The following is a 26,542-nucleotide window of genomic DNA, read 5'->3' on the forward strand; positions in this document are numbered from 1 at the left end:
TCAAAATAACAGTTCCTAGTCTTGCCTAGAGATGGGCATTAAATAGTTAAGAGGACAAAATCAATGTATTAATAGTACTGTCTTTTAAGGTACAAATATATCTCTGTCAAATACCACCTAAATACATTGCCCGCATTCAGATTTTAAGATAAATATATGGATGAACTACTCAGTCATATACATTACATAGGATTATTTGATATTGGAAGAGGATACCACATCTGGCCTTCAGATGAATTACATTATACTTTTTGAAATATGTAAAAGGCACAATACTTTCTTTCTACCTTGCCTGATTATGTTTCTTAGCTATAAGACAGTTCAGTATTAGACAAATTGTTTAGCATGCAATTAGACAAAGTGTTTAGCATGCAATCACTATCTAGTGGTTTTTCCTCAATGTTTCCATAAAAATGAAAGAATATAAATATAATAATAACTATGATTACAATATTGCACATTGTTACCTAAAAGTAAGTCCGGTTAAAATAAATGCTCTTTACTGGTAAGTAAGCCTAGATAGCTTGCTTGCCTTATGAGTTTTAAAACAATGATTAATGGAAATGTCAAGCAAATGCACTATCCTGCTTAAAAGTCACATTAGCTACTTTAAAACCTCTAATATTTCGTACTTTATTTCTAAAGCTAATTCTAAGACAGTTGTAGAATTTAATTCAGTCACAGTAGCTCAACATTTTCTTTCAGAGGAACAAGAGTCAGGAAATAAAACAAGAATCAGGAAATAGCTCTGAGTTGAAATATCAGTTTCTTTTTTCATCTACACACCAAAAATGTCAAAAAGCAAAACTATTTCATTGCTACAGACCGGAAATGTACTTATTGTGTTCATGTGCTTATTCAATGATTCAATACGATTTGCATGGAGTATCTTATTTCTTAAGAGTACACACGAAATGGAAATAAATAGCTTCATGCAGTCAAAGAATAGTTTTCAGAATTTATAATAAACCATTTTACAACACGTGGAAACTTGGTATCTATGGATTTAGCGCTAGCGCTGGTGCTAGCACTTAGACTTATATACTGCATCATAGTGCTTTTACAGTCCTCTCTAAGCAATTTACAGAATCAGCATATTCCCCCAACAATCTGGGTCCTCATTTTACCTGCCTCGGAAGGATGGAAGGCTGAGTCAACCTTGAGCTGGTGAGATTCAAACTGCCAAACTACAGCTAGCAGTGAGCTGAAGCAGTACTGCACTCTAATCACTGCACTACTTCGGTTCTTAACAATTGTATCATTGGCAAGGACCTCTACATCAATTCATCCAAATAACTGATTGATAAACTTAAGCACCTACTAGCTATGAAACAGTCAGTGCATCAGCTCACCAATCAAGTGATGCTGTCAAGGTCTTGTCTTAGTGCCTGGAGGCTGTTTGGATTTGAATGGGGAGGAACAGGTTTAAATTAAGCCATAACATGACTTATATGCCTTTGGGTGCGTGATTCTTCCTGTGCTGGAGAATCTCCATAATTAATTCTGAATAGGGTGGCAATACATATTTTGTGCATAATTTGGGAGTGGGTGGGTTCTCCTTTCTAAAGAGCAGATGGCAGAAAAAAGCCAGAAAGGTCTTTTCCCAGATTAATCTGTATGTTCTTTCCTGAATTGGGCATCCCTTTTTAACATATGCATTTTAACATACCTCATGATGTGGCTCTGCAACATGCTCTATACATGGCTGTCCTTGAAAACCACATGGAAGCTACAGCTGATCCAGAATACAATGGCATTAACACGTATGAGCACAACCGAGTCCTTTGGTGGAGAGGGTGCGGCATATAAATTAGATTAATAAAATAAATAAACTCAGTACGTCCACTTAATACTTCTGCTATATGAGTTGCACTGGTTGCAGCAAGCTTTTCAGTGCAATTCATGATGTCAGAAATAATCTATAAAGCCCTCATGGTATAGAGCCTGGCTATCTGTGGGATGATGTTTCTCCCATTTCTTAAGATTTAACAATGTGAGTATGGTTCAATAAGCGATCCATAAATTAAGCAGTCTGACAGGACCAAGAAAATATGCCTTCTTTGTCTGAGTGTCTGTCACTTGGAATATTTCCTCAGATGTTCAAACTGGCCCAATGCATAACAGTTTTAAATGATGTTTGAGAACCTGGTTTATTCCTGAACTTCTATGATAGGTCTCGGTGGGCTCATCTGGCATGGAATATCTCCTTCTGTTAGGTATGTGTGTTTTCCTCTGCTATGTTTGCTATTGTCTAGTTTCAAGTATTGTATCTGTTTTTAATCTATATGCTTCCCAAAGTTAATTAGAGCGGCCTTATAATTATAGATAAATTTGTCTGTATGGGAGGGTTAATCATGGTGCATGTGCTGTGTGTGAGAGAGACATACGTGTATAGGCAAAGAAATCTAATCAGGGTGAGTGCTTGCATATTGCATCTGCTAGTATGTATAGTATGTGGTCACTCAGAAGATTGCATACTGGTTGCTCTTGGTCACATGACTAAAAGAAAGAGGATTTAAAATGTTTAGAAATTTCAGTTAAAAAGATAATTGACTCTCCTATTGGAAAGACTAGGGGAAACTTCTAGATTTTTTTTCTTCATAGGGCTATCCTGGAGCTGGCGAGGATCTGCCCAGCTGCCTCAGCCTCACCCCCTGGGCATTTGTCACCTACTGGGCACACCCCCAAGGGGCAGGGCTGAGGCAGCAGGTATGGCCCCTAGCTGGCTCCAGGGCTGGCCCGTGGATCTAAGGCTCACTGGGTTCCAGGCCAGATGGCCGCCATCCAGTTATAGATCCGCTCCTGGCTGGCCTAGGCCGGGATTGAGGTGTCAGGGTCTGGTCCTTCGCTGCCTCAAGGAACAGATTTATCTGTAAATAAAGAGCAAGTCTGGGAATTATTTTTAAAAAAGGGTTCCTTCTGGCAGATTTCCTTGTGTCTCAGCAACTATGAAAAAAGCAGGATGAGTGTTTATTTATGCATATTTCAGGGGCAAAAAACTTTGCTTGGTGTATGTTACTCCTTGCACAGCTTTGAGACACCACAACACTGCCAAAACCGAACAAGCAGCAATCCTTTTACCGCCTGTCTATATATGATTTACTACCATCTCTTCTTGTTTGGTCTGAGATGTTGCAACTTGACGAGCATTTTACTGGCTTTAAATTCAAGGGGTAAAAAGAGGGGAGAAGCAGCAAACATCTTAAAACACGGAAGGAAAAAAAAGAATATGAAAAAAACACGTTTATGTTAAAACTCTTCGGGCCTGAACCCGAAGTTAAATTAAGCCTTTCTAAGTGACACTTCGCATCTCAGCTCGATTTGATTCCAATCGTATTAATAGACAGCGGGGGCTCCAAACGGTGGGAAGGGGGCCCCTGGTTTATCGGGGGGGGGGGAGGCTCCCCAAGGCTCTCTGGATCAGGCGCAGCCGCCCCTAGATTCAGCCACTTGCGTAGGCCTCCTCAAGCGGGTCCCGAAGCGTTGAGAGGAGGTGGGCTCGGCGGCCGCTAAACAGCCCAGCCCTAAGCAGGGGAGGGGTTGGAGAAGCTGGGAAACAGAAAATGGTTGAGGGCTGTGCCTGTCCTCGACATCGAGCCGTTTCGCTGGGAGGGGAAGCGAGCGGAGTGGGCAGCGGACCAGCGCTCCCTCCCGAGGCCGTCCTCTTGCTCCCGTCATAGGGCTTGTTGTTCTGTAGGCAGCGGCGACGGAGGCTGCACGAAGTCTCCTTAGGACCGCAAACGGCCGACAGCTGCGTCCGCCTCGGTAACATGCAGCTGCGGGAGGAGGAGGAGGAGCAGGCCAAGGTGTAGGAGGAGCCGCGGCGACTTCTGTTTTTTGTTTGTTTTGGTTTGGTTTCGGACGTGTTCTTGACTGTCTTCTCCGCCTTTTTCGTGTTTTGGCTCGCCTCTCGCCGAAGGAGGAAAATGGAGTCCTTCCCCAGTAGCGGTGAGTAAAAGCAGTCCCCTTTCTGGCCTTCCCGCGCGCCAGCAGTAACCTGACTCCTCCGGGCTGCTGCTGCTGGAGGACTTCTAGTTACAGCAGAACACCCCCCCCCCCCGGCCGTCAGGCGGTCGTTCAAAAGAGGCCACGGCCCGGCGTCAAACTTCCTGAAATCTAAAGGCCGCGCGCTTTTAAGAAGCAGCCGGCTTCGAGGAGTCTTCCTCCCCCAGCGCCCCCAGGTGTGTTGGGGCGAAGGTGGCCTCGCCGTCTCGTGCAAACCCCACCCATCCCCGTAGAAAGCCTTGAAGGTAAGGTTGCTATACGGTGACAGCCTGGGAGTCGCCGGTGGAAAGTTTGGGGGAAGGCCGTCTCTCTCTCTCTCTCTCTCCCCCTACCCCCCTTGCCTACCGAAAAGGTCTCGCGGGTCGTGCAGTAAGTTTTCACGGATCGCGTTTGGTTTCCTGAGATGCAGGGAGAATAAACCCGACCCGTAAAGTGGATACATCAGTTTGGGACTGTGGGGCACAGCAAATAATTTCTGAGAGGGGAACTACGGTGTAAAAAGAGCACATGTTGATAATTGCATCCAGATATTAGCCTTTCACAAGCGCTTCTAGAATTGGAGAAACTTGAAAGGCAAGGAAATCCTCCTCCTTTGGAGAGGAGGAGGGAATCTCTGTCAACACCTGTCTTTGGCCGGGAGCCAAATGCATCTAAAGTGATGCAAATTCATTCTGACTTACTGGGCTTTTTTTCTTTTTCTTAAACGTTTTCTTTCCTATTTATTGGGTTTTACAGCTCAGCTTTTCTAGGGTCTGACTGGAGGTCTCCAGAAGTTGGTTGGAAAATGACTTGTCTCTTGAAACTGAGCCAAGAGAAGGTTCCCCATTCCCAAATAGGAGTTTTAATTCAAAGATGATGGCTACTGCTGTTTAGGCAATATCAACAGCAATTCTCATTTGGCTTATCATGATGATAGAAATAGCAAGAACAACTTGAATTCTTTGTGGGAGGGTTTAAGTTTATGATTAGTGAAGGTTTCATGGGGATTCAGTTCAGTAATTAGAAAATGTAAAAGCTTTAATTTTTTATATGATTAGGCATGATGGTGGGGTTACAATCCATGTTATTTAGAATTTAGTTACCAGATATAATTCAATTATAGAATGCAACTGATATTTCAATATGTACCAGTTTAGAGTGAAATGAAACCTGGAATCTTGAAATCAATGTTACATTGAAATATTTTAATGCTAATCAATGAACCAAAGCTTTTGTTCATAAAGGAGATATCCTGGTAAACATGGAAATATCTCCTAGACCTAAAGGATATTCTAAGAAAACAATCAAACTGAACACCAAGAACCCCTCATTTCAACCCAGAGCTACAAAGATTCCCTTTTATTGATAATTTGCTAAGACATTTTTCAGAAATCTCAGTTTTGATCACAGAAGATTGAAGAAAGTAGGAAAAATACTAATCTTGTCCTATTTAGAATTTATTTGTGGAATAATCTATTTAAAGTATGTGTATTGTCTTTGTTTCTTATAATGAACTGCATATTGGTTGGGTTATTAACAATCTCTGGTTTTTTCCCCTCTTTTTGTCACAGGATACATCCTTAAATACATTTTTTGTTAGTTTACTCATTTCTAGATTTTAAGAAGGTTCAATTGGTGTCAGCATCTGGCTAATCACTTCGATTAGAAACTTAAGTAGGGTTGGTTAAACACTTGGATTAGAAACTAAGTAGGGTTGAGTGAAGTATCTATTAGGATGGTAATCTTCATGAGATTCCTGTGTCTAAATACTAGATTGGGAAGTCTGGGAAAAAATGTTAGGAAAAGAAAAAAGGCAGACCAAGGAAACCACATGGACATACTGATGAACTCACCTCAAGGAAGGTGCAGTGATCTTTAGTATGAAGCATTAAGGTTAGATTAATTAAATCCAGATTTTCAGTGGTTGCTTGAATTAGAAAAGGAGACATAGAGAACAACCTATTCTTCTTTGGATAAAATTGTAATCCATAAATATATTTTTATTTGTTGATTGTAAAGGATGTCTGGGTCTTAAAATTCTTTAGCTTTGAGATACAAGTAAATTCTGATTTCCAGCCAGGACTGAGTTATTTCCTTTTCACTTTCTGTGAACCACTTGGGCCTGAGGAAAACATTGCAAGACTTTTTTAATGAGTCATATAACTTGAAATCATTTATTGTAACTGTTGCAAAAAATGGTTGCAAAACTTATCTGGAAATTTATCTGGTATTAAGGAGTTTAGCATACATTGAGGTAAGAATCGGAATTTACATATAATAAAATTGCAGGGATTAAATGAAAACATTTTATATAAATAACATTCTTGCAACAGTTATACATTGATCTACTTAGATCAGAGAAGCAACCCTTTCTGTTGTCTAGAATTATAATTATAGGATTGGAAGTAATTTTATAGACCATTTAATCCAATCATCTGCCCCAGATTCCTGAGAGGTAGCCATCTAACCCCTATCTGAAATTTCCTGGATGGGAAAGATTATAATGGTTCTGGCAGATTTACCTGTGTTATTATCAGGAAATTCCTCCTAATATTCAGTCTGAGCCTTGCTTTTAATTTCACCCTGTTATCTTTTTGTCCTTATTTTCAACTGAGAATAGCCTTTGAATGTGATAGTCTTTTAGGCATTATATTCATTATGATATAGTCCCAGTTTTTTTAATGGATTCTTGTTAGCCTTTCAGAGCTCTTGGAAGCTCTACACTGAATTTGTTTCAGCATCTCCTTATTCTTTTTAAAGTGTGATGTCTTGAACTGACTACATAATACAGTATTCCAAGTATACTTGAGATTCAAAAGATCAAAGGATATATGATCAAAGTGATAAAGAATATCAAATGGTCTTTGTTTTTCCATTTTCCTTATTTCCATTTTTGAAGAAGCCATGAAAACTATTAAAAAATATTCCAAAGATTTGAATAAATTGCTCTAAAGTTTTCTTCCCAATCTATTTGCACAGAAATACCTCCAAATTCATATGTTGATAAAGTCCTTGCTATAGATAGCAATAGCACTTAGACTTATCTACCTCTTCACAGTGCTTTACAATCCTCTCTAAGCTGTTTTCAGAGTCAAAATATTGCCCCCAACAATCTGGATCCTCACATAAAGGTAGCCCTCAAGATACGCCACAATTGAGCCCAAAATTTATGTTGCTAAGTGAAACATCTGTTAAGTGAGTTTGCCCCATTTTACGACTTTTCTTGCCACAGTGGTTAAGTGAATCATTGCATTTGTTAATTTAGTCACATGGTTAAGTGAAGTTGTTAAAAAGTTAAGTGTTAAGTTGCTCTTCAGAAGGTTGTAAAGGGGATCACATAACCCTGGATTGCTACAACTGTCATAAATATGAACTAGTTTCCAAGCATCCAAATTTTGATCACATGACCATGGGGATGCTGCAACAGTCATACATGTGAAAAATGGTTATGCTACTTTTTTTAGTGCTGTTGTAACTTTAAATGGTCACTAAATGTACTGTTGTAAGTTGAGGACTACCTGAATTTTATATTGTACAGTAACTATTTTGGCTAGTATTTTGTGAAAGTTTACAATTCTTGATAATTTGAGAGGTCCCAAATAGCTAAGCAAAAGATGTGTCTTCCCCAAATCACTCTGTGTAAAATAGTTGTAGTCAGCCTTTATAATTTCAAGATGTGTGAACTTCAAACACTAGAATTCCCGAGGCAGCCTGCTGGCTGGGCAATTCAGGAAGTTGAAGTCCACACAATGATAAATTTGCAAAGGTGGAGAAGCAGTTGGTCTAAAATATGGGTAGTAGCTAAAAAGCTAGACTAACATTGGTGAGATTTAGGTTCAAGTCTACTTCAGCACTGGAAACTTACTGGGCAACTTAGCCAATTACTCTTAGCCTAATCTACCTCGGTGAGGAGTTGTTACAAAGAAATATTTGAAAGAGTGTTTTATATCCCCTGAGTTCCTGGAAGAAAACTGCAATACAAATAAGCAATTAAACCTCCTGTTGAATTTAAGCCCCCCAAATGTTAACAAGTAGACATATTTTAAGAATAGGTAGATTCAAATGTTAGTAAATAAAGTTTGTACCATATTTATTAACATTCTGCAAATAATACTTTCTGGCATTTCATATCTATTGGAGGTGCCCAATATATATTAAATATATATATTATTGCCTAAAGCTCATTTTAAGATACAGCAAAAAGAAGTGCATTTCATAGTCTTAAATGACCTTGCATGGATTTATCAAAACAGTGCATTCAATCTCTTCATTCAAAAGATTGTGTAAATAATTGTTATGCCAAATTGCTCTTCTAATTTGATGATTTCAAATTTTGTGGTACTTAGAGAAGACCCCTTTTTTCCTTAGAAGTACTAAGGGAATACCATTTTTTTCTGTTCCTGGTATTTTTCTGTCTTCTGTCCCCCAATGGCAAAAATGTGGATCGAAAAACTTCACACACATCGTAATTAAACTTATGATAAAAACGATTAGTGTGAATATATATCTGTGTTGAGCTCTTGGAAATAGATTTTTAATTTAGCAAATACCTCTTTTCAGACCTCTTTTGGGAATTAATCCTACTTAAATCGTCAAATCTTGTTTGTAAAATGTATGCAAAAGCTGAACCCTTAGATTGTGTCTAGACAAATACCTTAACTTACAAGCTGCACTTACCATGAAGCTTGTGGTTTTAAAAATAAAACAAGTGTTTTATTTATAAACCGACTTTTTCCCTCTAAGTAAATATGTGTTGTCTTAGGGACCCATAGAGCTATATTTAAAAGCTTATAGAAAGAAGAGTTGGTGAGGAAGAAGTGGTTTATCTTTTAGCATCAGGTTTTTGTTTTTTTAGGAATATTTTCTAAAAATCATGCTAGATTTCTTTTTAGCCTTTTTTAAAATATCCCTTTGGCATTTTGGAAAGCTAGTCTTGAAGAAGCTTTTATCCATAATTGATTTTTTAATGCTGTGTTCAAGAGGCTGATGATTGGATCCTCTGCCTTCTGCTTACTCAGGATATCATTGCTGCTCTTTGAGTGCAGTATTATTAAAGGGTTTAAAGATAAACTCCCAGGACTGCCTTGTTCATGATATGTTCATAGAATTTCAAAGAATAGATGTAGGATATAGAAAATATTTTGGAATGTTTCTTATTAATATATATTGTAATACATTTATATATATAACACCCCCCCCCCCAAATCAGTTCTGCTTGGGCAGAGGGGGTGGTGGACTAGATCAGGGGTCACCAACCTTTTGGACCTCGGGGACCACTAAATTCATAATTTTAAATCCCGCGGACCACTAATATGATTTTAAAAAAAAGATAAATCGTATTCAGTGCAATATAAAAATGAAAATAATTTTTCTGCGGACCACCAAAATTTTCTCATGGACCACCAGTGGTCCATGGACCATTGGTTGGTGACCACTGGACTAGATGACCTACAAGGTCCCTTCCAACTCTGTTAATGTGTTAAGTCAGGTAATTGGTTCTTTCTAATATCTGCTATAATTCCCCATAACCAATCCATCAACACATATGCAGAAAGAATGCAGTGAGCACTTAGATAATTATAGGTATCCTAAGATCACTGAGCTTTTGGGATGAAATGCAAATATAGAAGTTTCATAAATGCAAACTGAAGTTTGCTTTTATGCTTATTTAAAGGGCTGAACTATTAGCTGTTGAAAGGATGGTGTAAAAACTGATTTATTTGTTAAGGTTTTTATCTAAACTTGTGAGTGAAAGGAAACAAAAATATGAGTTGTTTGTTAAGTTTGCAGTTAATTAAGTATGCAACCTTACTTTCATTATACTGCTGCTTGACATGTTAAACATTTAAATTGAAAATATATTTTTTCTAACCATATCTCTCAGTTTCTGGCACAATAGAGCTTTGATTCTAGAGGTACAGAAAAATATTCTGGAAGTTGGCTTCTCAATTAGGATGTAAGAAAATTTATTTTTTAATTCGATAGTCAGAAAACCAGATGTAAAAAACCAAGTGGTGCAAAGATTTAGAATTTTTTAGAAATATATGTCTAATAGACTTGTTATTTTTATTGTGAACTTGTATAAAACATTTTCCTTTGTTTGTTGCACACTAAGCAAAGTTGGATATTTCAATTGAATAAATTGGGCAACGTATGACTTGAGCCAGACACAAATCTTTTTGGTCTGCCTTTTTAAAAGACAGTAACATAAATAGTGCTTTAAAAATTTTAGGTTTCACAAACTACATGAGATATACTTTATTTTTACTAGTTTTGACTTGTAGAGGAGGCAATGGACATATCAAGAACAACCAGCAAAAGCACTAGTAGAATGGCAGAATGCAAAATGAGTCAAAATTAAACAAGGTCTCCTCTTTTACATCAGGCCTGAGCTTGTTGAATCTCATTTCCTTCCTGTTACGTTTAAGAGTTAGAATGGTGGATATTGGCTACCTAAGATGCTCATTATATTTGTCTGCATGGACACTTTTGTTGGAATATGAATGGTTAAAGTCATATAGATGAAGCCAATCTTTTATTGGTTATAGAAAGTATTTTTCAGGTAAAATATTGGGCTCAAAGTGTTTGGAAAATAAGTATCCGAGTAACAAAAATGCTGGTATACCGAACAGATTGCAAGTTGTCTGTGACACAGAATAAATTTACTTTGGAAAAACTACTGTAATATACAACTTCTGTGGTACTCAATAGTAGTACATGACCACGGAAATGCTGTAAATGTTGCTGAAATCTCTGAGGTTTGATAACAAAGTAGATCTTTTTGTGAGCAATCTTAAATTGTAGTGATGAGGAAATATTCAGAATGGACAAAATACCAGGCTTTTTAAGCTGCAGATCTTTCTATTTTATACTTTAAAAAAGATGCAATGTGAACAACTGCTTGATGGTTAGCATTTGAAATAAAGATTATGTTTAAGTGTAGGAAGGCAACTTAACTTGCCCTTTCCCTCTTTCTCGAAAGAAAGGTGGGATAGTTGTGGAAAGCATTTTTTTTCAGTTTGTTGTCAAATTAAAAGAAGAGATTATATTTGAAACACATTTAATTCTGATTTAGGATACAATTTTGCCAAAATAATTCTGCTGATCATTTATTTCACTTGTGCAAGATTTTCCCATTTACTTAACTTGTCAATTAAGACCGAAAGAGATCAATTACTTGGGGTAGGATTGTTGTTTTTTTTTTGTCCATTGGAAATTGCTAAACTACAGGAACATTTTCTGGATAATGTTATCTGAACATATACCATTAAATTATCAGCATTGTTTTGTCTATTAACTTTTTCTTCTATCAATTGTAATTACATAAATGATGAGATAGTAGATATTCTAATTGGATTTAGATAGTATCTAGTGAAACCAAACTGAGAAAGTCTGAGACTTTATTTGTCACATAATAGCTACCAGAATTATCATCATATGCTTTTTCAAGTGCCTTTAGGTAGTATGTGTTAAGAAATACAGTGAATTGACTAAGTAGCAGTGTCATTAGAAAGATGATCTAAACCAGGGGTGTCAAACTCGCGGCCCGCTGAAAGTGTCACGCGCCGGCCACATCCACACCTGGTTTAGCAAAGGGTCGTGATATATCATATGATGATGCTGTGACGATGCGTGTGACCCTGATTTAGACTCAAACCACATTTTCATAACAGGCCATTTATTACCAAGTAAACATTTATTACCAAGTACAAATCGCTGTGCAATCTATTATTATTCCCTAATATACATCTGTATATATAATATACCTCTGTATAGTCAGAACAGAGTTGTATCAGAAATATATGTAACTGGATCTTGAAAATTAGTTACGCAAATCTGAGTTTAGTGGCAAAATCTCAATTTCCTTGCTATTTATCCTTTTGACTGCACCACTTCCAATTGATAACCACAGTGAATTTTCTACTGGTCCCAAAGCCACTATACTACTTGGAGGGCATGAGACCAGCTTCTTAGCATGTGTAAACAAATACTACAATGGAAAATTACTGCACTCTCCCCTTTGTATTTCTAAAATTAGCTGATTTGCCAAAATCCTGTTGAGATACTTTAGTATGCCACTAAAGCTGGGGACATGGCCATGCACATCCCCCATATCTTTTGTATATATTGTTTCTTAAATCCTGATTTTGATGCATTGAATAGCATGGAATGCAATATGATTGTGTATTTATTTCCCCAAATGTGAGTTGAACTCTTAAAATTACAACCTCTGACTTTAGCTGTCATAGGTACCATATTTTTCTGAGTATAAGACGCACCTTTTTCCTCAAAAAAGTGGCTGAAAATCTGGGTGCGTCTTATACACTGAATACAGCATTTTCCAGTAGAGTGGAGGGAGGGGTCACAGAAGGGTGATCACAGCCTGATTGGTCCATTTGACTGAGAGAAAACTTCTTAACCTTCGGCTTCTCCCGTTGGTTCCCAGTTTCCTCTCAGTCGGTCCAAGACTCAGGTTTGGTTCCTAGTAGGAGTGTTTTATGGTTTTCTAGTTAGTCAGTAGCATGATAATTGATCTTTGTAAATTTAGAATTTTAATTTAATTAATTTAAAATTTTTTTTGTAGTGGGTCTGCCTTGCAGGGCTGTTGTTCGCTGCCCTCAGAAGGCTGGGAGACTCAGTAGGGGGGGGCGCTGGCTTCCTTCCCCCGTCTCGAGGGTCGCTCCGGACTGATGCCTGGTGTCTCGGGCGTGCCGGGCGACCCTGCGTTCTCTGCACATGTTTTAAGCGAAAGTTGCAGCGCGCCGGGGCTTTTCAGTGCGAAAGCGACAGATCGGCTTCAGATTTGAATTGCTTGCAGTCCGGGGCCGGTTACAGCCCGCGGCGGCGGCGCAGGGCCGTTTTTTCTAGAATTTGGAGATCTCCTGGTGATTTAGGAGCTCCAGAGACGTTCTTGGGTGCCGTTGGGGGCGGCGAGCGTGCAAGCGGCCACCCGCAGGCAGAGGATGATAAGGGTGAGGTCGGCGGCCATTTTTAGGCGCGCTTTTGCCAGGGACCGCCCAAAGAAGCCGGCAGCCATTTTGGATCACGTGTCTGGGCATTGCAGCACGGAGAGGCTGGATACAACGTGGCCGTGCAGTTTGTAGTTTTACCGGAGGCCCAGAGCAGGCGATTCCCACCGGCTGAAGGGCTGTTTCTACTTCGAAATTCATTTGGTGCACGTGAGTGGGGCGATGGCTGATAGAGCAGAGGCCCAGCAGGCCGCGCCGTCTTAGGCAGGCGATGATAAGGCTGAACCCACTCCCCCTGTTAGGCCTCGGGCTTCTAGGCCTTCGGCAGAGGACAGACCTTCCAGAGCTCTGCAAAGGGATGAGCTCAGGTGATCCAGGGCTATAGAGAAGGTCATCGAAAGAGCTGAGAAAAGACAGGCCCGGGATCCTGGGCCTAGATCCAGATCTCCACGCCCTGTGGCTTCCTGCCCTTCCCCACCTGTGGCCAGGGGGTTCAGCCCTTCTTCTTCTTCCTCTGCTTCCTCATGCAGATCTGATAGGAGTCAGCAGCGGGGGGCCCCTCGCTCTCCTTCTGTTTCCCTGGGGACTAGAGAGGCAGATAGGGGGGACCCGTTGGAAGGTACCTCTGCAGGTCCCGTTAGGGGCAGGAGATATAGTAGGACCCACGTGGCACCAGACTATGATTCGGAGGGTGATCAGGAGGATCTAGAACACCTTCCTGAGAATCTCAAAAGACTAATCTCTGCAGCCATTTCTAGGGGCATAGCCCAAAGAGACAGGCCTTACCATCACACTAGGGTTACTCCTTTTAGTAGGTCCAGATCTAGGGCTTCTTCTCCCTCTCTCATGAGTGAGGTCTCCTCTAGGGGGGAGACACGGAGGGATGATTGGGGGTTTTCTGAGGAGGAGGATGCGGCTCCTGAACCGCCTCATTCTTCCAACCTTTTCCTCCAGGCCATGTTCAAACCATTGCTTAAGAAGGCTAGGAGGACCACCAAGGTGGGCACGGGGGACCCCACAGTCCCACCGCCCACGGATCCAGACATGGTCATGTTCTCAGCAACGGCCACCAATAAGGAAGAGATTCCTGCTCCCCCCCTTTTCTTAGAGGTGGCTACCAGCCAGTGGGCCCGTCCCTCTAATTTTTCTCCTCCAGGCAGCAACGACCGTCGCGCCTACAACATGGAAAAGTCTTTGTGCAGGCTATTCAGCTTCCGGTTATAGATCAGCCCATAGCAGCTCTAGTCTCCTCTTCCCCGGTGGTCTCGGGGGACGCGGCAGACAAGCTTAAGCCAGAGGACAAGAGGGCGGAGCTCACTTTACGTAAAAATTACAAGGCCTCAGCATGGGCGGTGCGGGCGGCGGCTGCCGCCTCGTACTTCAACCGTACAACGGTTATGTGGCTTCGCCAGCTTCAGGATCGTATTCCGATCCAAGATGAGCGGGTACACCAGGATTTAGCTAAAATTATGGCAGCGTGTCAGTATTCGGCTGATGCGACACTAGACGCTGTTAGATTTGGTTCTAGTGCCTTGGCCACCTCTGTGGCCTCCCGTCGGCTCCTGTGGCTCAGGAACTGGCAGATGGACTATAAAGCCAATTGGGACCTGGTGGCTGCCCCCTTTGCAGGCACTGATCTGTTTGGGGCTTCCTTAGAGCCAATCTTAGTTGAGAATAAAGATAATAATAATAATAATAATAATAATAATAATAATAATAATAATAATAATAATAATAATAATAATAATAATAATAATAATTTTATTTGATTAGCCGCAACCCTCTCCCGAAGGACTCGGGGCGGCGTACAATCAAAACGAATAAAAATACACATAAGACAAACATATATACAAAAAGAACAGAGACATATACATATGTGCATGGAGGAGAGTTGACTTATAAGTGAAAGACAATTAAAAACACAATTTAAAATCCCCTTAAATAAAATTACTAAATTAAAAAAGCCATCAGGAGCGATACGAAGTTATGGTTGAGCCAGGCCAGCTATTTGGAAAAGGTGGGTCTTGAGCTTGACACGGAAGGAGCGGAGGTCAGTAGTGGTCCTAATATCCGGGGGGAGGTTATTCCACAGGGCTGGGCCCGCCACAGAGAAGGCTCTGCTCCTAGGCGCCGCCCCATGGCACTGTCTGGTGGATGGCACCTGGAGAAGTCCCTCTCTGTGCGAGCGGATGGGTCGTAGGGATGTATGGGGCAGAATACGATCCCGCAGGTAACTAGGTCCTGAGCCATGGAGCGCTTTAAAGATCGTAATCAAGACCTTGAAACGCACTCGATAGACCACAGGAAGCCAGTGCAGCTCGCGCAGGAGAGGTGTCACATGGGAGTACTTGGTACTCCCCATAATCACCCGCGCGGCCGCATTCTGGACCAACTGCAGTCTCCGAGTGCATTTCAAGGGAAGCCCCATGTAGAGAGCATTACAGTAGTCCAGGCGAGACGTCACCAGCGCATGGGTGACTGTGCGTAGGGCGTCCCGGTCCAATAGGGGGCGCAATTGGCGCACCAGGCGAACCTGGTGGAACGCCCCCCTGGCCACGGCTGTCACATGTTCATCCATGGACAGCCTGGCATCCAGGAGGACGCCCAAGTTGCGCGCCCGCTCCACGGGGGCGAGTTGAATGCCCCCAATGGCCAGAGATGGAATTATCTGGTTGAACCGGGGAGCCGGAACCCACAGCCACTCCGTCTTGGAAGGGTTGAGCCTGAGTCGGTTGTCATCCATCCAGATCTGTACGGCTTCCACACACCGGGACATCACTTCGACGGCCTCGTTGGGGTGGTTCGGGGTGGAAATGTACAGCTGAGTATCATCAGCGTACAGATAAGAAGAAGGTTATGCCTACCTCCACCAAGAAGGCGGAGTCCCGTAGTCACCCCTATCGCAGGACCCAGTTCAAATCCTATGACAGGGATCAGGATCAGCGTTACCAACCATACAGGCAGGACAGGCAGTTCAATAGGCAGAACTTTCAAGATCGTTCTAGGTATCAGCCGCAGTCCAAGCGGCCCTTTCGAGGGGGGGGGGCGGCCGTCCCTTCCGCAGGGGGAAATGACTCGAACCCGAGTCATCCCATCGGAGGCCGCCTGGCACTGTATGCGGACAAGTGGGATCAGATCACATCAGACGGTTGGGTCAGGGCGACCGTTCGCCACGGCCTAAGGTTAGAGTTCCTCTCCAAACCCCCGAGTTTTTTCAAGGTCTTCCCCCCGGCTCGAGACCCGGGACGGCGTCGTCTCATGGACCTCGCTGTCGCCCATCTCCTAGACATCAGGGCGGTGGAGGTAGTTCCGGGGCCGGAGAGGGGTCAGGGCTACTACTCACATCTGTTCGTAGTCCCAAAATCCTCGGGGGGTTGGAGGGCAATCCTCAACCTGAAACGTCTCAACCGCTACCTAGTCTACAGGCGGTTCAAGATGGCGTCCCTGAAATCAATCCTGCAGGGCATTCGGAAGGGGGATTACATGGCCTCGGTAGACTTGACAGAGGCCTATCTCCACATCCCCATTCTCCAGTCTCACCGGCGCTATCTCAGGTTTTCCCACCAGGGCAGGCATTACCAGTACCGGGCCCTCCCGTTTGGTCTGGCCTCAGCCCCGCGGAGGTTCACCAAGGTCCTGGCAGCACTGGCGGCTTACCTATGTTCCATCCCGGTGAGACTTCAGTGCTACTTGGACGACGTCCTGGTCCAGGCGGAGTCCCTCCCCAGAGCCACGTCGGATCTTCGGCTGACGATCCGTTGGCTTCAGGAGTTAGGGTTTTCAGTGAACTTTCCCAAGAGCCACCTGTCCCCGTCCAAACAGATCCTCCACTTAGGGACAGTGATAAACTCCGAGTCAGGGAGGGTTCGCCTATCCCCAGACCGCTTGACCAGCCTACGTCAACTGGTCTCCTCCGTAAGAAAAAGAAGGTCTGTTTCCATCCTGACCTTGTCTCAACTTCTGGGGAAGATGGTCTCTTGTATAGGGATAGTGCCCTGGGCCCGGCTCCATCTGCGACCTCTCCAGTGGGCTTTGATTCCAGTCCAGAGAAGGATGATGAGCAACTCCTTGCGGCCAGTTCCTCTACCAGCGGAGGTGAGGCTCTCTCTTCGGTGGTGGATGTCCCCAGCGCTGCAACAGGGGGCTTGCTTTTGGGAGCCCGAGAGAGTCACCGTGACGACGGATGCCAGCCTCTTTGGCTGGGGGGCCGTGATGGACTCCGACATGACCCAGGGATGTTGGTCTGCCTCGGATCTCCGCCACAACATCAATTGGCTGGAGCTGAAGGCTGCGAGACTGGCCCTCAGGACTTTTCGTCATCACCTGCGGGGGCGCCATGTCCTCCTGCTCACGGACAATGTGGCGACAAAGGCCCATGTCAATCGCCAGGGGGGCACTCACTCCCGTTCCCTTTGTCGAGAGGCGCAGGCGTTGGGCTTGTGGGCAGAGAGACACTTAGCTTCGATAGTAGCGGAGCACATCTCGGGGGTGTCCAATCTTCAGGCGGATTGGCTGAGTCGCACAACCCTGGACGACGGCGAGTGGCAACTGGGGCCGGAGTTGTTTCTGAAGATATGCAGCAGATTCGGCACGCCCCTGGTGGACCTGTTCGCCTCCCCTGACAACGCCCAGCTGCCGCGGTTCTTCACCCGTTTCCAGTCTCCGTCAGCGGAAGGAGCGGATGCTCTCAGGAGCCGGTGGCCCCCGGGCCTTCTTTATGCCTTTCCTCCCCTTCCCCTCGTTCCCCGTACGATAAGGAAGGTAGTCACAGAGAGGGCTCTCGTTATCCTGTTAGCCCCGTACTGGCCGAGGAGACCCTGGTTCGCGGACCTGGTCCAGCTGTCGGTAGCAGACCCCTGGAGGATTCCCCCAGGGGAGGTCGTTCTGAGTCAGGGGGCTTTGCATCACCCAGGGCCTCAGTGGCTTCATCTGACCGCCTGGCTATTGAACGGGGGATCCTGAGGGGGAGGAGACTATCGTCGGGAGTTATAGCCACCTTAGAGGCGTCTAGGAGACCGTCCACGGTTAGGATTTACAATGCCACTTGGAGGGCGTTTGCGAAGTGGTGTATTCCGTTGGGGTTGGATCCCTCTAGGGCTACCGTCCCGGACGTATTGGAGTTCCTTCAGAAGGGGTTAGAGGACGGTCTGTCGCATAATACGCTCCGGCGACAGGTGGCGGCTTTGGCCACCATTCTGGGGGGGAAGGGTTCCCCCACCCTTTCTCGTTCTCCCTTGATTAAGCGTTTTCTTAAAGGGGCGGCTAACATCCGCCCGCCTCCGGTTCATAGATTCCCGACCTGGGACCTTACTCTGGTCCTCAAGGCTCTGACAGGCTCCCCGTTCGAACCACTTAGGACGGTGCACATGCGCCTTCTCACCCTTAAGGTGGTGTTTTTAGTGGCCATTACATCGGCCAGGCGCATTTCAGAATTGGGGGCTCTTTCTTCTCGCAGTGATCTGTGTATAATCCACCAGGACAGGGTTGTCCTGCGTTTGGATCCTTCGTTTATTCCGAAGGTGAATTCTCAATTTCACAGGGCCCAAGAGGTTGTGCTTCCAAATTTTTGTCCCAATCCTGCAAGGGAGCAGGAGTTCGTGTGGCACAGGCTGGACGTCCGCCGCGCCGTCCGCATATACTTGAAACGGACGGAGGGCGTTAGGAGGACCGAGGCGTTGTTCGTCTCTTTTCAGCCGGGCTCGTTGGGACGTAAGGTGTCCTCTTCCACTATCGGGAGATGGATTAGGTTGGCCATAGTTGAGGCCTACAGTGCTTCCGGGAAAACTCCCCCGTCAGGAATCACTGCCCACTCCACCCGCAGTGCCGCTACCACCACTGCGGCCTGGGCTCCCAGAGCGCCCTTCGAGGATATTTGCAGGGCGGCCACTTGGGCCTCTCCTACGCCTTTCATTAGGCACTACCGTTTGGATGCTTATGCCTCGGCTGAGGCTTCTTTTGGGCGGCGGGTCCTCCAGAGGGTGGTGGCCGATCCTTCACCTGGGACCCAGTCTACCCGCCCGGGGACGTAGCTTGGGTATGTCCCTTCTGTGCCCCCTCCCTCCACTCTACTGGAAAAAGAACGTTGGTCTTACCTGAACATTTTTTTCGGTTGAGTGGAGGGAGGGGTCACATTCCCGCCCTAGTTAGATAGACAGGGTCCGGGAGGTGTAGGATCGGGTGGCCCCGGGGGGGGGGGCTTTCCCTTGTCTTTGTTTGTTGTTACAGATGCATGCAACGACATCGCGGAAACTGGGAACCAACGGGAGAAGCCGAAGGTTAAGAAGTTTTCTCTCAGTCAAATGGACCAATCAGGCTGTGATAACCCTTCTGTGACCCCTCCCTCCACTCAACCGAAAAAAACATTCAGGTAAGACCAACGTTCTTTTTTTGCCTCACCGAAGCCCCGCCCCCTTCACCAAATTGGCTGGGCATACCCTTATGGAGGCTTTTAGAGACCTCCTGGGGGCTGGGGAGGGCAGAAATGAGCAAAAAGTGAGCCGTTTTTTGCCCTCCAACCCCCAGCAGCACTCTATAAGCCTCCATAAGGCTATGCATGCAATTTTTTTTACAAAAAATGGACCCGTTTTCACGAAAAATGGGCCGTTTTTTTGCTCGTTCTTGCCCCTTCACTCCCCAGGAGCACTCTGCAAGCCCCCCCCCAAGGCTATTCATGCCTTTTATTTGAAAAATAACAGGCCCATTTTCACAAAAAATTGGCCGTTTGGGGGAGGTTTGCAAAGTGCAAAAACTTTTTTTTTCCTTTTGGAAAGCTCGTTAACTGATTGATGATAATTACATGGATCAAGTGCTGTACCAGCAGGAACAAAGTTAGGTGCTGCAGGTTGTCAGCGATTTCCTTCTCCAGCACATGGATAAGTATACCTGGAAACATCTACCTACCTACCTACCTACCTACCTACCTACCTACCTACCTACCTACCTACCTACTCTCTCCCTCTCTCCCTCCCTACCTACTGTATTTCTCTCTCTCTCTCTCTCTCTCTCTCTCTCCCTTTCCCTCTACCTATCTACCTACCTACTGTATTTCTCCCTCCCTCTCTCTCTATCCCTCTACCTACCTACCTACTCTCTCCCTACCTACCACCTACTGTATTTCTCTCTCTCTCTCCCACTCCCTCTACCTACCTACTGTTGTGGTCCAGCAGCGGCCGGCTGAGCTGTTGGTGGACTCTGACAGCTCAGACCATTATGGGACTGCTCTGGAGGATGAGGAAGGCTCTGGAGGGTGTTTGGAGTCAGAGCAGAAACTAGAGAGGCCTGTCGGCCACCAGGTGGCATCTGAGTCAGGGAGCAGTGAGGAGGAACAGAGCGAGGTTGTCCCTGATGTGCGTATGCATAGAATTGATAAGAGAAAGAAATAGCTGTGGAGAAGACGTCATAGAAAGAAATAAGGACAGCTGGCTAAGGGTATGCCCCTCCCAAAGTGTTTATAGGTGGAGTGATTGGAGGGGAATCTTTGCAGGAAACAACAGTCCATTATATGAGCCGTTGAGAAAGCATTCGTTAAGTTTTATCTTGGGTTCTTGAAGATAACTTTCTAGACTCTTGGCCAAGGGGTGGATTTAATCTATGTAACTAGTTGTGGCAGACAGCCAAACCTGTGTCTGCATATTCATTGGAATCACGGGACAGAACACCTACCTACGCCCTCTTTCTCCCTCCCTCCCTACTGTATTTTTCCCTCTCTCTCTCTATCCCTCTCTCTACCTACTTACCTACTCTTTCTCTCTCCCTATCTATCTACTTTATTTCTCTCTCTATTTCTCTCTCTCTCGATCTACCTACCTACTCTCTCGCTCTCTCCCTACCTACCTTCTGTATTTCTTTCTCTGTCTCCCTCTCCCTCTATCTACCTACCTACCAACATCCTCTCTCTCCCTACCTACTTTACTGTATTTCCCTCTCTATTTCTCTCTCTCTATCCCTCTCCCTACCTACCTACTCTCTCTCTCTCCCCCTACCTCCCTACTGTATTTCTCTCCCTCTCCCTCTACCTACATACCTACACCCTCTCTCTCCCTACCTACCCACTGTATTTCTCCCTCCCTCTCTCTCTATCCCTCTAACTACCTACCTACTCTCTTTCTCTCCCTACCTAGCTACTGTATCTCTCTCTCTCTTTCTATTTCTCTCTCTATCCCTCTCCCTCCCTCCCTCCTCCCTCCCTCCCTCCCTACACACACACACACTCTCCCTACCTACCAACTGTATTTCTCTATCTATCACTATTTCTCTCTCTCTAGCCCTCTACCTACCTACCTACCTACCTACCTACCTGCCTACCTACCTACCTACCTACACACACACACACACACTCTCTCTCTCTCTCTCCCTACCTACCAACTGTATTTCTCTATATTTATCTCTCTCTATCCCTTTATCTACGTACCTACTTTTAAAAAAAAATGCCTCTTCAAAACCTTGGTGTGTCTTATACTCCGGTGCGTCTTATACTCTGAAAAATACGGTAGGTGCTCAGATGATGTTTTGATGTACCCGTGCATCTGTATCCCACCAGAATTAAGTATTTTTCAGTAATGAGATAATGTTTTCATATTACAATTAAACATGTAGAATGTCATACTTTTATGACTACATTGACTAAAATTATGAATTATTTTATATGTGCAATGACTAGGAGAAGAGAAGACAGAGCCAGGGAATGGAGTTAAGAGAGTAATCAGTCTGGATTTGTCACATTGCCACAAGCAATCCAAATCCAACCTCTTAAATTTTATTAACTCTTACCTAGTGCCAATTTAGTAATGACCATTAGTTGTTGACTGGATTCTTGTATATCCTGTAGGCTTTTTCTAAACTGCTTCTGAGCTTAATGTATGGTCCTGATCCTTTGCACCCGACAGTATCATTATCTAGAGAAGGATTAGCAAACTTTTTTTAAAAAAAAATAGAGGGCTACATTTTTGGGAAATACATAATTGGTAAGATTGAAATGAATAATGAGTGGGCTCAGAGTCCTTTATGAGTGAGGATGCTTTTTTTAGACAATCTTTTTTACTTTTTCTATCATCAATTGTGTCTGATAATCTTTCAATCCAGTATAAGAAGTAGAGGTGGATAGATACCATTTACTAAAGATTAGAAATTACATTTTTCAAAGAACTTCTGAAATTAGGCAATGGCCTTAGGGAGCAGACTGTCTGCCCCTGATCTCTAGTTTTAAAATACATTTGAACTGTAAGTAGAATTTCTTAAAAGTCTGAATATAAATTATAAAGGTGTACATTATGTATATATTAACAAGAGCATTTCTTCTTCATCTTCAGAACATATGAACTAAACTGTTAAATTAATTTCATGTACTTTGAAGTTCTCCAGTTTGACAGCTATAGGCAAAACACAGAATGTTATGCGTTTGAATTTGAAAATATGAGGAGTCTGGCATGAAGAAAAGCATTGGAATACAATCTACAAGTTCTTATATTTTCATCTATTATGATTTTGTTGTTTGGTCTATAGTAATTTTGTCACTCAGAAATCTAAACATTTAAATTTGTAATGCATATGTCAAATTTTATTAATTTTCTTGAATCATTCTCTTAACATGATGGACTTTGATGTCAGGTATGAAAGACCAGTTCCACATTGAAAACCCAATTAAACTGATTTATTGTTAAACAAGGTTTTGCACAGGAGTCTTCTCAATTAATGGTTAGCACCTATTTGGAGTTAGATAAGGTCCAGAATTCAAGGGGGGCAGGTTCCACTAAGTGTACTTGTGGCTCTATAAGAATTCTAGGCAGATCCCTCTTTTAACTCTACTCCCCAGGTTCTGTCACTCTTTACATTTGGCTTCAAATGAAAAAGATATGTTTTAGGCAATATAAATTAAAAAGTTTGCATTTAAATAAGAAAAACAGGTGATTTTGTAATATTGTGTACAATTCTAAAAATAAATTAAGCATTCTGTCAGCGTTCCAAATATCATGCAGAATTAAATCATTGTCCAAGGCAAAGTAGTCCTTAAAACTCCAATTTAATAAGACAGGCATGTTGGCATTAAGCTGGTGAATTTCAACTCTAATGTACATCCGGTGAATTCACCCAGTTAAAAGTTCATCATTTTTCCCCACACCCCATAATTCATCACATGGTCCAATCTTCATCTTCCACACTGGCATGTACACCCCTCTTCTTCCGGCCAGGTGTCGAGGTGCGGAGACAAAAGACGACCTTGAGCTCCTAAGAAATTCATAACAATACATTCCACAATCCTACTCCTTTCTATCCCCCCCTCCCAACTACTATACCAATGAAACAGCATAATATATATATGTTTTAATTATGTGGCAGGCCAAAGATCCTAAAAGGAACAGAATTACAGGCCTGACAGGCGGCCTCTCCTCAAGAGAAAAACGTTTCCTGAAAAGAGAATAACATAAATGTTAACCATCAAATTTTAACCACCTCTTCCTCCCCCAGGGGGACCCTTTGGCTTATCAGGGAATTTCTCATGGAATTGCTTCACTAATTTATCTGCTTTCAGATCCCAACTTTTCACCCACGTAGCTTCTGACAAAGGGTATCCCTTCCAATGCACTAAATATTGTAAACGACCTCTATACAGCCTGGAATCTAATATTTTTTTCACTTCATAATGTGTTTCCCCTTCTACCACTACGGGAGGAGGTGGAGTTTGGGTGGATGGTCTCGTGCTAGACTCCCTTACCGGCTTCAATAAGCTACAACGGAATACCGGGTAAATTTTCCCTAAGAGTCTGGGTAGGCTGAGTCGAACTGTAACTGGGTTAATTATCTTTTCTATTGGGAAAGGACCTAGAAATTTTGGACCTAATTTCTTATTAGGCATCTTTAATCTTATGTATTTAGTAGACAAAAAAACTTTGTCCCCCCACTCGAAAGGGGGGTTGTAGGGAACGATGTTTATCAGCTTGCTTCTTGTAGGCTTCTGCCGCATCTGTTAGCGCCTTTTTGGTATTCTCCCATCCCTTCTTTAGTGCCTCCAGCCATTCATTCAGGGACATGGATGAGGGAGGTTCCTTAGGTAGTTCAGGCATGGGAACGAATTCCATGCCACTGGTAATCTGGAAAGGAGTTAATCCTGTACTGCTGTGAACCGCATTATTATATGCTACTTCAGCGAAAGGTAGCAAGTCCGACCAATTGTCTTGCTGATAGTCCACATAACACCGGATATACTGTTCCACCATCGCATTGGCCCTCTCTGCTACCCCATTTGTGCTGGGATGAAATGCTGAGCTGAGTCCCTGCATGGACCCGATCGATTTTAGGAATTCTCTCCAGAACTTGGCGGTGAATTGAACTCCGCGATCTGAAATGATCCTTTTTGGAACTCCATGTAAGCGATAAATGTGTTTCACAAACATTTTCGCTAATTTCTTTGCGGATGGTAGGCTTGAACAAGCGATAAAGTGTGCTTGCTTGGAAAACAAATCAATAACTGTCCAGATTACTTTATTACCACTGCTATCTGGAAGTTCGACAATGAAGTCCATTGCTATCTCTTCCCATGGTCGGCTAGGGTTGGCCACTTGTTGTAGTAGTCCAGGGGGCTTTCCCGGACGGGTTTTCATTGTTGCACAAGTAGCACAGCTTCTTACATAATCTTCCACCTCCGACCTCATCTTTGGCCACCAAAATTGACGTCTAGCGAGGTGGAGAGTTTTCAGGAATCCGAAATGACCTCCTAGTTTCGCATCATGACTCTGCTGTAGCACTTGCAATCTCATTTGTGCAGGGACGTACAGTTTGGATCCCTTCCAGGCTACGCCATCATTAATCGTTAGGATGTCTTTGTTGTTGTTGAACCATGGGTCTGTCTGGAAGGCTGCTTTCAGTTCGGTTCTCAGTTTATCTTGGCTTCGACTGGTGACTTGAGCTGCCTTTTGGTGAGAAGCAGATATGATGGGGTGGAAAATTTCTTCCTTCTTACTGTCAAACTGGTGTTTTCTCGACAGTGCATCTGCTAACAAGTTCTTCCTTGCGGGGATGTGTTTAATTTCAAATTTGAACCTTTGGAAATATTGGGCCCAACGGACCTGTTTGGGGGATAACTTTCGATGGGCAAGGAGAGTTTCGAGGTTTTTATGATCAGTCCATACCTCGAACGGTATATCCCCCCCTTCCAGGAGATGCCTCCAGGTGAGCATGCTCCACCTGATCGCGAATGCCTCCTTCTCCCAAATGGGCCACCTTCTTTCCGTAGTGGTGAGTTTCTTGGAGATGTAAGCGCATGGTAAGAGGTGGCCTTCTTTATTCTTTTGTAGTAGCACCGCGGCTATCGCGACATCACTGGCATCCGTTTGGATTATGATATTTTTGCATAAAGTTTGGCAGCTAGAAGTTTTTTCAGGACTTGCCGTACCAGTTTCACATGTTCTTCCATGGTCTCAGAGAAGATCAAGATGTCATCTAAATAAACGAGTACTCCGCGGTACAGGTGGTCGTGTAGCACTTCATTTATGTACTGCATGAATACTGCGGGTGCTCCTTGTAGTCCGAAAGGCATGACTTTATATTGGAAGCTGCCTAAGGGAGTATTAAAAGCGGTCTTCCACTCATCCCCTTTCCGGATTCGTATACGGTAATACGCCTCTCTCAAATCCAGCTTGGTGAAGATCTTGCCCTTAGCCAAGTGGTTCAACATATCTTTCATGAGAGGGAGGGGATAGGTATTCTTTTCGCATACCACATTCAAAGCTCGTAAGTCCATACAGAGGCGAACCCCCCCCCCATCTTTCTTTTCCCTGAAGAGCACTGGGGCCGCTACTTTTGATTTTGCTGGTTCAATAAACCCTCTTTTCAAATTGGTGTCGATGTACTTCCTCAATTCTATCATCTCTTTAGGCGTCATAGAGTACATTTTGGGCTTTGGTAAGGTTACCTCAGGTTTGAACTCTATGGCACAATCTGTGGCGCGGTGAGGTGGAAGGTAGTTTCCGTCTTCCTCACTGAACACCTCCGCCAGATCCCAATAGATCTTTGGGACTCGTTGGATTCCCGGAAGTTTAGTGTCTGCTGCGGTTGCTGCAGGTTCTGGATGGGTTGGGCTGTTAGGTTCAAATGTTCCTGGGTGGCCTTTTGGTTCCACCGGTGGTAACGGCCCAAGTCCAATAGTCACCTTTCTAACGCCATCCTCCCACTTTATGGTAGGTTCCCACTTGTCCAACCATGCAAGCCCTAGGATAACTGACTCCTGCATTCCAGGGGCCACGATGAATCTGAGGAACTCATAGTGGCGGCCTATCACCAGTTTTACTAACTCAGTGATCTTTGTAGCCGGAGCTCCCCCAATTAGGGTTCCATCCACTTGCTCAAACGGAATGGGTTGTTTCAGGGGTCTGGTGCGTATACCTAGTTGCTCCACTATTGACATGCTGATTAAGCATCGGGTGCAGCCGGTATCTGTAATCACCCCAACTTCCCCTTCTACCCCCGTTTTCGGTATTTGGAGTTTGGCTTTTATTTGGAAGGGGCGGATAGGTGCACTCACCATTGGGTCGTCTTCTGGGTTTCCTTCCTCTTCCTCTTCTGAGGTGGCCAGGGCGTTTTCAGTGGCTTCGCTC

At 44.0% G+C, this 26,542-nt stretch overlaps 1 protein-coding gene across 3 annotated transcripts in view; it reads left to right on the top strand.

Moving 5' to 3' along the window:
* Positions 1-3,557: 3,557 nt before the first annotated feature.
* The window catches only part of LNPEP (leucyl and cystinyl aminopeptidase), a 68,477-nt gene continuing 45,492 nt past the window's right edge, over positions 3,558-26,542 (top strand). The window contains exons 1-2 of one of the 3 annotated variants that reach the window (XM_081944604.1): positions 3,558-3,764; positions 3,902-3,948. In XM_081944604.1, the coding sequence (XP_081800730.1) occupies positions 3,927-3,948 (22 nt within the window). In that variant the 5' untranslated portion in view covers positions 3,558-3,764; positions 3,902-3,926. Of the gene's footprint in view, positions 3,765-3,790; positions 3,949-4,091; positions 4,251-26,542 lie in introns of those variants that run through there. The other 2 variants (XM_081944603.1, XM_081944605.1) reach the window with 2 other exon arrangements.

The sequence above is a fragment of the Natrix helvetica genome (assembly GCF_964273705.1).
Source record: "Natrix helvetica genome assembly, chromosome: 2".
In the NCBI taxonomy this organism is placed as follows: Eukaryota; Metazoa; Chordata; class Lepidosauria; order Squamata; family Natricidae; genus Natrix; species Natrix helvetica.